Source organism: Cyclopterus lumpus, chromosome 11 (genome assembly GCF_009769545.1).
Source record: "Cyclopterus lumpus isolate fCycLum1 chromosome 11, fCycLum1.pri, whole genome shotgun sequence".
Lineage (NCBI taxonomy): Eukaryota > Metazoa > Chordata > Actinopteri > Perciformes > Cyclopteridae > Cyclopterus > Cyclopterus lumpus.
The window spans coordinates 12,020,715-12,031,630 of NC_046976.1; the positions used below are offsets into that span (position 1 = coordinate 12,020,715).

At 42.8% G+C, this 10,916-nt stretch overlaps 2 protein-coding genes across 2 annotated transcripts; both read left to right on the plus strand.

The window, feature by feature from the left end:
- Positions 1 to 2,723: 2,723 nt before the first annotated feature.
- LOC117739170 (fer3-like protein) lies at positions 2,724 to 3,176 on the plus strand. The gene has a single exon (XM_034545466.1). The coding sequence runs from the start codon at positions 2,724 to 2,726 to the stop codon at positions 3,174 to 3,176; it is 453 nt and encodes a 150-aa protein (XP_034401357.1).
- A 2,020-nt stretch (positions 3,177 to 5,196) lies between these two features.
- On the plus strand, positions 5,197 to 6,739 carry twist1a (twist family bHLH transcription factor 1a). Its single transcript, XM_034545374.1, has 2 exons — positions 5,197 to 5,892; positions 6,323 to 6,739. Exon 1 carries the CDS (start codon positions 5,314 to 5,316, stop codon positions 5,863 to 5,865), a length of 552 nt encoding a protein of 183 aa, XP_034401265.1. The 5' UTR covers positions 5,197 to 5,313; the 3' UTR covers positions 5,866 to 5,892; positions 6,323 to 6,739.
- Positions 6,740 to 10,916: the final 4,177 nt, after the last annotated feature.

The window sequence follows — 10,916 nt, forward strand, 5'->3', positions numbered from 1 at the left end:
TCTGACGATAAACCCCTGTAGGTGTGTGCATGTCTCTGTGTGTGTTTGTTGTGCTTCTTTTGGGGTTTTACTCCTATTTAAGACCAATATTTACCCAGCAGCCCCAGGGTGAGATTACCTCATATTCTCCTGCCCAGCTTTGCTTTCTCAGCATTTCCATGACAACCGGCGGAATGTCCCATCATGTTTATCTGTCTGCCGGGAAAAACAGAGAGCGAGAGGAAGAGGAGGCAGCGCAGGGAGATGGAGAAGATACACTTAGGTTGGAGTGTGTATACAAGACAGACACTTGTGCTCTCACACTCTTGTGTATATGAATAACACACAAGAATGCGTGATGAGGCACAAAGTTACTGTCGTTAATGCTGTTAGAGCTTGTTCACTCTACCAGGAGCATTTATACACAGAATTTAATCAATTAATTAATGCTTTAACCAAACAATGATGTTTAAAAATACATGTTAAGGCATTTCGCTAAAATGATAGCAATGCAAACTTCATAGCTGTAAGCATATTACATGTGACAAATTATTAGACTGAAGTATTCACATAGAACGTCATACAACGATTTGCATTATATCTTTCAAGATGTTATTTTTTTTCTACTAAAGTCCAGCAACACGAGCGATCGGTGCGCCTGCACAAGCCCCTGCAGTGCAGAACCTGTTTGGGCAACAACACTACTTGGTAAGGTTTAGTATAAGATGGGATTTGGGCTAAAATAACTAATGTTTTTGTTTTTAGTACGGAAGTTGTGTGACAAATAAGTCAACATTGACATCTGGTTTCACACGATACGCAAACAGCGCTCTCCTGGATGAAAGTCTGGTGGTTCTAAACCTGAGAGGTCATCAGGCAGAAGTCCAGAATTAGATCCAGTCTTCAGATACTGTGGTCCTGCTCTCTGGGATGAGCTGACTGATGACTTAAGGTCCTCCACAACTCTGTCCACATTGAAAAGCATCCTTTCTTATTCTCCCAGGCGTCATATTAAATACTGTATGTGTGTGCATGCGTGCGCATGTGTGTGTTTCATTTTGTGTGGTTGGATGTTTGCTTGTGAATATTTATTTATGTTTTTGCTACCTATGTTTTTATGATTATGACTATCCAATATTTTTATATTTTGACTTTAAATATAAAGCAGTTGGAGCTAATAGATAAATAAAATTGCCATTATACTATGTAGCCTGTCCTGGCTGACGTGGATTACATATGAATTGATTGAGATATATAAACATGATAGTGCATTACTTACGTAGCTACGCACAGTGTTTGAGAACATCCAGGAGTGTTTGTTAATTGATCATAATAAACATACATGACATTCACAAGCAGGTTTGTAACTGAATAAATCAGTTTTTTTTAATTTTTTACAGTAATAATATTTTAAGTTCCAGAGTTAGTGTAGTTATGTGAAGCTGAACGTGAGGATTCTCATGCCTCTGGAACCATCTGTCATCATAAGTGGGCTTTAACACCACCAGCTCTACAAAAGCTGAATTCAGAAACTGTTAGCACAGTCTCTCCTGCTTAAACCACTCGAGTTGCCCTTGAGTAAGTTATTTAAACCCAAGAGACTAAAAGTCTGGAGTCTGTTTTTGTTCTGGACAGAACCTGTGTTTATGTATGAAATGTGACCTTTCTCGCTGCCTATTAAATTATTAGGCAAATTTGTGTTTGTGTTCTTCATCAAACTTCCACATTGAAGTATGATGCAATTACATTTTAGTTGGTGTCCTCCCCAAATAGAGACAAACTGAAAAAACTACAAACACTGTTAATGTCTACCTGTCTCTCAACTCTGGCAAAATGCGCTGTATACTGCACAAATGAAGCATTTGAAGTTGTGGGAAATGGTGTATTATTGTGTGTCATTATTGGTTTTCAGAGAAGTGTGAACAATATAAATGGGTTACTGAGCTTTAACCTGAAAGAATATAGTATTCAAGTCATGTTTAAATGATCACACTCAACTCTTTCTCAACATCTTTGTCATCATCAGCAACAATAACAAGTTTGGTCTCAGTAATGCAAAGCTTGTTATAGTGTCCAAGCAGTTACACCAGTGGCTCTCTCAGCAGACCCTGCAGTGTGGACTCTGTGCTGCCATGGAAACGGACAGTTATTTGCTTTAATTTGCAACAGAATAGCGCATGGTGTAGTGACTGTTAGGGAATGTTCTATTTGGTCTTCTCCTGGCCTGTTTAAGTGATAAAAGTGTCATTATTTAGCCCCTGAAGCAGAGGGGAGAGTGCAAACAAGACTGTATGACCCTCTGTCAAGAGCCTCCGTTCTTCAGGAACTCATTAAGGGCCTCCAGTAGGACAGCGCATCAATTGGCAGGGTCCTCTGGCGTCCTCTCTGCCTTTTTAAGCCTCTCTCCTTTGGATTCACCCCACTCAGCGGCCGACTAAAGTTAGAAATGGACCCAATTTAGAGGTAGAGGGGACATGAAAGATGTCAAACTGTGAGGAGGTATAGGCGACTTATTAAAACAGCAGGAAAGGTCCTTGGACTTCAGCCAAATAGGATCTCACCCTGTTGTGCTCTGACCGGATTTGGAGCCATTTGGACTTGTTGAGATGCTCCTCTGTTTTGGTTTCTCTCAGCCAGTCCTGAAAGCTTTTGACTGGCGTCACTTTCCCACTTGACTGAATAGCAGACAGGCTATACCAGAGTGGTGTTCTCCGTGAGACTACTGTTTGGGACTGAGTGTGGAGATGCAAGACCGCTTCGTCGACTCCACGTTAATAGATTTCGTCAACGACATGAACCTGACGGAGTTTCCGCAAAAGTGCACGTCGGGACCGAAACAGCAGGTGGATAATGATGACTCATCCAGCCCGGACAGCCAGACGCGGCTGAGCGACTCGCCCTGGAGCGACCTGGAAAACGGATTGCACACTGCGGATATGGGCGCGCCGAGGTACTACAGCCGCGGGGCGCACGGACATCACAGCAAGTCCAAACGGAGGAGGATCATCTCCGTGGTCCAGCGACAGGCGGCCAATGTGCGGGAAAGGAAGCGGATGTTTAGCCTGAACGAGGCGTTTGATGAACTGAGGAGGAAAGTTCCTACGTTCGCCTACGAGAAGAGACTGTCCCGTATCGACAGTCTCCGTCTGGCCATCGTCTACATCTCCTTCATGACGGACCTGCTGGAGAACACCTGAGTCAGAAGAGTCCAATATGAACTTTATTCCTTGGAGATTGTTTTGCGTTTATGAATGAACTGTTCGAGCTGATGAACTGTTCAACATGTAGGTCTACATCCATGTCATCTTGGGTCCATTTCTGAAATCTAGAAAACCACATATATTTGAAACTGTACCGACGTTTCAAATATAGTCCTCATACAGAAAAGTATGCAATTACATCAGAATATTATTTTGCCAATTACATAAATTATTAGATTTGCAACAAGCCTCTAAATATTGGACTTAATATATGACTTAGGATATGTTCTGCCTTAAAATAAATATATATACTACAATAATGTATGTGTTACTTGATCTACAGTTATAATGAACAAGGACAAATATATTTAGGATCATACGTTCATGCTTCACCAATGACCCCAAATCTTCCACTTTTTTATTGTACGTCAATGCTATTTTAAAAGTGTTAATTTTTGAAACAATACGTTTCACCAATAACTTTCTAAAGGATATGCTATATATACAATTTAGGGAGGTTTCTATGGATGACTGAAGCTCCAGGTGTTATTTCAGCACCTTGGAGAGCGGCACTGTCTCACCTGACCTCATTCAGCCGTTGATAGGTGTGACTGAGTGCAGCTTTCCCTCAAAGGAAAGTGAGAACAAATCCGAAATTTGTAATGGCCTTTTGAAGCCTTATCAACCGTGTCACGTGCAAATGAGTAAAGATTCAGCGGATTTGAATGGCAAATCTAAAGCTCTGCGTGACGTTGGATGTTATCTTTAGCAATGAGGTGTAAATTGAGTCTGATCAGGGAGATCCAGGACCGAAAGGCGCTTGTGGAGGTTAAGGGACCAGACTAGGACTGCTGCGGACCTCCTCGTGTGTTAAACTTCTCGACAGAGGCGAGGCCTCCTTTAGATAATTCACACCACAGACCACCTCCACAAATTGCCAGATCTAGTTTCAGCCACATGGAGAGGTATCCTCGCTGGATTTTGATATTGTATAGCGGTAACTCCCAGAGCTGGGTGGTCATGTGTGCGTGTTTAGCCTCTGGGTGCGAGTATCTCTCTCTCTCTCTCTCTCTCTCTCTCTCTCTCTCTCTCTCTCTCTCTCTCTCTCTCTCTCTCTCTCTCTCTGTCTCTCTCTCTTTCGCTCTCTCTCTCTCTCTCTACCAAGTCCGTCTTCATCACCTCTAGTGTTTGCATTGCGCTCCAGCAGTACACCGCCTTTAGCGGCCCCGCTGTGATCACGGATCCTCCCAAAGAGCTCCCCGGGTCGGCCCGTCTTTTAAACCTGAGCCGCGGTGTCCAGATCCCTGCGGGAGTCAGACCCATTTAAGCGCATACCTCAACGCGGGGCCGCCGACGGGAAAATAAACACCTCGGTCTGCTTATACGAGCAGAGACCTCCTGCTGTGACAACCTCCTGTGTTTCAGTAGGTCTGATATCTTTCACCGCCACCACTGCTCCCATCTCAGCCCGTGTCTAGACCTGTGCAGGGAGGCTTGAGGCCTACAACAGACAGCAGGCTTGTGTGGGAATTTCTGTCATGTTCTCTGTTACTTTGATTTATTTGTAATAGGATAAGGTAAACGGAAGTGCACACATATTGAAGTACAGTATCATCGTTTAAAAATAAGTTGGAAAATGGCACAAAAAAAATAGCCCTATTGTTAAAATGATATTGTATACTGTTGTTAAATGATATTTTAAGTTGCTCTGTTTGATTTTTAATAAATCAAAGAGGGAGAGCCAGCAATATGCATTTGGTGGCACAAATTTGCACAAATCTACACCTGTGATTAAATACACCCATTGAGCAATCTTGTGTAAAGCAGCCTTAAGGAGCCGTCAACACAATGTTTGATATTGTAGCTAGAACTCTCCTTCCCCTGCAGTATTATGTTACACCCCTCCTCACCCAATCACAGCGCTCCCCAAAATCCTCCTGCCCGCTATACTCGCTATAAGAGCCCCGGCCGTCCCAGTCTAGCAGACACCTCTCCCTCTCCCTGGCGCACCCTCCCCTTTTCGGGCCACACTTCTCATTACCTGTCGTATTTGTTGATGTTGTATCCAGCTCGTTAAATTTGCGTCAGGGGTTATTACGCTCCTACAGATCATAGAAACGGTTTGGAAGAGACTATGCGGGAAGAGGACACCTCCCCAATGGACAGTGCAGGGAACAGCGAGGAGGAGACCGACTGTCAGCTGCCGCGGAGGGGTGCGAGGAAACGGCGGGCGACACGGAGGCGCGCGGACGACGAGGAGGAGGAGGGAGACGTAGAGAGTCCGAGTCCCGGAAAGAAGATATGCAGAAAGAGCTGCGACAGCGGAGGTGGCAGCGCCGGGAGCGGTGACAGCGAAGCCAGCAGCAGCCCCGAGCCCTCCTTCGATGACCTACAGACACAGCGCGTGATGGCCAACATCCGCGAGCGGCAGCGGACGCAGTCCCTCAACGAGGCGTTCACGTCCTTACGTAAGATCATACCCACCCTCCCCTCGGACAAACTCAGCAAGATCCAGACGCTGAAGCTGGCGGGACGGTACATCGACTTCCTGTGCCAAGTTCTGCAGAGTGATGAGCTGGATGCGCGAGGGACCAGCTGCAGCTACGTGGCGCACGAGCGCCTGAGCTACGCGTTCTCGGTCTGGAGAATGGGAGGCTCGTGGTCCTTGTCTACAACTACCCACTAGCAGGGCTGCTGCGGATAGTACAGAAAGGTAAGATGACTGACTTTCAATATTCATCTAGCAGGGAAACGAGTTGTGCCAAAATGCACATTTTACGCACAACCACCCGGATGAAAAGTGGCTGTAATGTTCCAATATACTTTAGATGAAATATTTGTATGGCATAAACCACTCCTGAAATACATACATACATAAGTACGTTGCTCTATACTGAATATAAATATTACACACATGATTTGTAGACAGCCACGACATTTCACCATCTACCCTAAATTAAAGCTGCTGCTACGTTCAAAGTGTGAACTATGTGGGCCTTTTCGGAATACATAGAGATGTTTACATTTCTTATGGCTACCTCATAGGTCACGACCAGAATTGCACCGCTGTAAAAAACTGCCTATACCATCAGTTTTAAAACCAGAGCATTCTTTTCTTAATGAGATTTACATTTCTTTCACAGATTTTCCAGACTGAAGAACCAGTGGATCTGATGGACTGAAACAAGCTTCACACAGCTAAGGGGCCAGGCGCTGTGCTTCAGGCCTCAGTGGAGAGGGGCCTTTTACTATTTCCCATTGCAAGGACTGTAATGTTTGCAAGGGAGCACTTAGGACAGACAGGACGGATATGAAGAAAGAAAGACCACTGCGACTATGAATGTTGTAAAAACAAAATGAGCTCTGAGGAACTGCTCTGTTTTGAAACATGAGAGAAAAATGACAGTTCATTCCACATTCCCTGTGACAATGTTTCACAGCAAATGAAGTATTTTGTATTTATTTTTCTACACAGACTCAAATTTCCTTTTCCCCACTCAAATAAAGGTTATTTATTTTTGGGATATCACAGAATGCTGAAACGATCAGAAGTCTGCACATTTTGAGTGTTGTAAATATTTGGTAATATCTTGAATAAAAGAAATGAAAGTATCATGTGTCCCTCTCCATTGTCTGCGTATACATTATCAGTGTCAATTTCAGCTATATGACCAGAGGTTGAGTTACAAAGTAATAAAACAAGGGTGGTTATTTTACACACAAAATAGTTTTAAATACCTGACATTTTTGGTAAGGAACTCATGTCCCTTAGTCTCCGTGCTTTGAGCCATTGTATAGAGTTTATTTTCATTGTTTGTTGCTGAATCTCCAGTTAAGTATTAAACCACAGTGAAGGGGGCAAAAGAAAACATCTCATACCCGTGGCTTAGTCTGTAGTTATTTCTTGAGCTCAGGGATCTGGGGAAGCCATAATTAGCCGGTGGTCTATTTGAACAGCGTGAATGTAGAGCTGTGGGAGGCATGCATGATATTCCCAGATGTCCTCCAAGCCACAGGTCAGCATGGGAGTCTCCTGCAGGTGCTACAGCAGCTACACCAAGAGCTCTAACAGATATAAGGGGGTGGATGCTGGTCATAAAGCAAACTGGAGAGCCTGTTGTTACATAACTGATGAAAAAGAAGTAGTTCACTGTCTTTTGTTATTAAACCATTCCTATATATTCAAAATTAAAATAATTGCATGCAGGTTATATTGAAATGATGATGCATTCAGGTTTTACCACAAAAAAAATGTTTTTCCTGAAACAATATGCATACAACTACCCCTAGAAATTGAGCAAGTTTAAGGATTTCTTCACAATCAATCAACAATCACACACATTAACCAAACCTATCAGAAAGCAAGTCTTCCTGAGCAAAACTCAACTACTTAATCACCAATTGAGCGTTTACATCCCTCATGCCGAAAATGTCTTTATAAAATGTATAAATTCAATTATCAAAGCATTTTTTGCACTAAAATAGATCCTTAGATTTATTCAGTGGTTGCAGGACTAGATCAGACCAGTACTAGGACTAGATGGGGCCCCATCGCCTTTACTTGCCAAAAGTTTCCTTCCCGTAAATGTCCCGTGATGAATGCTGAAAGACAACACAGTTCCTGCAGGAATAGGCTTTTTCAGGAGTACTTGGAGCTGTCATAGATGAAAGATACTGAGAAACACTTCATAGTGTGTTCCATATCTCTCCATAGGGTTGTTGAGCGATGATTATGGGTGAATTACTGTGTTTTTGCTTCACGAGTTGCGTGCGGAAGGTAAAGCCATCAGCCCTGACCCGAGGTCCTCGCCTGCCATCGGGGGGAATCGATTCCCACCCTTAGATCACCGTGGCTGTGTTATCTTAAACTTGAGGCTGTTGCTCTGACACAGAGGAATGTCACCTCTGAGGCTTCGAAGCACATACTCACACAAACACACACACACACACACACACGCACACACACACACACACACACACACACACACACACACACATATATAGGTTATACACACACCAATGGAGATTTCTCACGCCTACTAAACAGGGAAATACATTCCACAGAAAGAGAGAGGGGAACGAGCGACTCAGCTCCTGCCACCCTTTGATGTTTGAAGGCAATGGGATGACCGCTTGTTATCAGCGTGAAGGCATCTGGCTCTCTGGTTATAAGTGTGCTATGATACACTCTTTGATGACTGACACACTCTCTCTCTCCCGCTCATTAATCTCAGGTTATATCTCCTTGCTGTGGGCTTGTGGTCTACACTGATCTAAGAGTCAAAGGTGCAGGCCTGTGTTTCTTTTAGTAATACCATGAGCTGTAAATCTTTGTAAGAATGGGTTCCTCGTGCTTCTACATATAGTCAGTTGGTCCGTCATGTTGTTTGTTGGCTCGTTTAAGCTAGCAGAGGTCTTCCTGTCTTACCTCTCCTTTTACCTATTTCAGCTTGATGTTTCCCTCATTTCCATTTCTCTTTGCACTTCTCCCTTTTACGGGGTAACAAGAGCTGGTTAACATTAAACCTCAACAACACAAAAAGACAGTGGGAGAGCAAGCTGGACTGTGACACACACATACACACACAAACACACGCACACACACACACACACAAACACACACACATACACACACACACACACACGAGGAGAGAGAGACTATTTGCAAGCCTGGTTTCTATTAGTGCTAATTATCTGTTTCATCTCAACTTGAAGCATTTAGTGTGTGTGTGTGTGTGCGTGTTAAAGTGTAACTGTATATATGTATTTGTGTGTACATTGAGGTCTCTTTTTTATTTGTGTGCTTATCTGCTGCTTTTGACTGATGAATCGCAAATCATACCTGAGGACAAATACTGCTCTGCATACCAGTGCAACCCCCATCTCCACTGCTATATAGCAGAAAATGTGAGCATATTTAAATTGATTGAAGAATTTTCCAGCCTTTTCTGTCTTTTAGTTGATTACAGGAGGCATCTAATACATTTGGTGTGATGCTGTATAAACAAGTAATGCAGAAACACAAATAAAGATGTCTTGCTCATCTTCTTCAAAACTATATTTTGTTGAAATTCTCATTACATCCTGAAGGCAATCAATGAATAGAGGTCAGAGAGAAAAGGTCACGGTATCTGTGGCTGATGATTGGAAGGGCTGCCTGCCTGTCTTTCTGCACCTATTCTGTCCATTGTTCATCAACAGTCTTCTACAAGAAAATGAATCAATGTTCATTGTTCACAATCATTATGATGTTTTCATGTTAATATTGATTGTTTCGTGGGAGTGGTCTTGGAGGGATGGGCAACCGTCAGTTTTGCCAAGTTGGCAACTTTTGGATCTATTGCTGGTAGCTAATGTCATTTGAAAAGAGTTGGTAACACTGGGCTGGTTAATCAGTTGGATACTTTTTTAAATAGCATACTCATCCTAATTTCTCAAGATTACCAAACTTATCTTCAAAACACTTGACTCAATTCAACAGGCTTTGTTGGCATGACATTTGATATGTGTGTATAGTTATAAAATAGAATGAATAAAATAAACAAAAACTAAATAGAACAGAGTGAGAAAAAATAAAGTGATTAACAATATTGTATGATAGAATAAAAATAAACACTCAAATAGGTAAATTAAATTAAATGATATACACTACAAGTAAATGAAAGTAAAGGAGATGATGGTGGTAATCAGAAAATTGTACAAGTAGATCCGACGAGTTGTTTCTTTTGTTGTGGCAGGAAGTGACATATTTAATAGCCAACACTGCACATTCTGTCTTCTTGTTCATTTCAGAAATCAGAGTAATTCTGTTCACATTTTGGGAAGAATTCCCCCCTGATGTTTCTGTAGTTGTGACATTGTGTTAGAACAATGTCATTCTGACTCCACGGCTCCCTCATCTTGATGACAGCACAGCCTGTCCTCTCCCGATGCTGTCAAAAGATGTCATTATTATTTAATATTTACCGTATATTTATTATGGAAAATGTCAAACTGTCAAACTGGTTCTTTATGTGTCAGTTCTAGATACAAAAAAATGGGGGTGTTGTTTCAAAGAAGTGGAAATAACTTTAATGACACACAGCCTCCTTAGTTAAACATTTGTAGTGAAGTAAAAAAATGGAGCATTTAGCAGGGAGCTATGTGAAAGGAAGCAGGAAGGAATAGAGTGACACAGGAGTGACAGATAGGAAGTGAGGGCAAAGCAGCCCAGTAACATAATGAGCGCTCACACATTCCCTGAGGTCGGTGCCAACTGCACCCATCACTCCTGACCTGTGACCTCTCAAAATGACCCCGTCCCCAGACTACAGGGACCCCCAGCTGGACCACGAGCCACCACATTCACGTTGACAAAGCATCCACTCAGTTCACTAATACCTCTCAGATGGATGGACAGAAGAATACAGAGAGACGGATGGCGGAGAAAAACATGTCGGCATTTCAAAATGAACCTACAAGTGAGAAAAAGAGGAAGCAGCTCAAGAAAAAGGGGGCAGGAAGGAGGGAACAAACTTATATGAATCCTCTCAGCGCTCCTGCCCGAGGCTGTTTATCTTGCAGATTGAGTTAAGCACAAGCCTCTTATAACTCTCCACATACCAGACAATATCACAGTGACCCCGTTTGACGAATATAAACATACAGGCTTTATCAAAGACCAGCATGGCTCATTCAAACACATCGGCTCTTTCTCCTAACTTAATTAACCTCGCCTTATACAAAGTTCCTTTATTG

Excerpts from the sequence above, each read along its gene's own strand:
- LOC117739170 (XM_034545466.1), top strand. The coding sequence starts at position 2,724 with ATGCAAGACCGCTTCGTCGACTCCACGTTAATAGATTTCGTCAACGAC.
- twist1a (XM_034545374.1), top strand. The coding sequence starts at position 5,314 with ATGCGGGAAGAGGACACCTCCCCAATGGACAGTGCAGGGAACAGCGAG.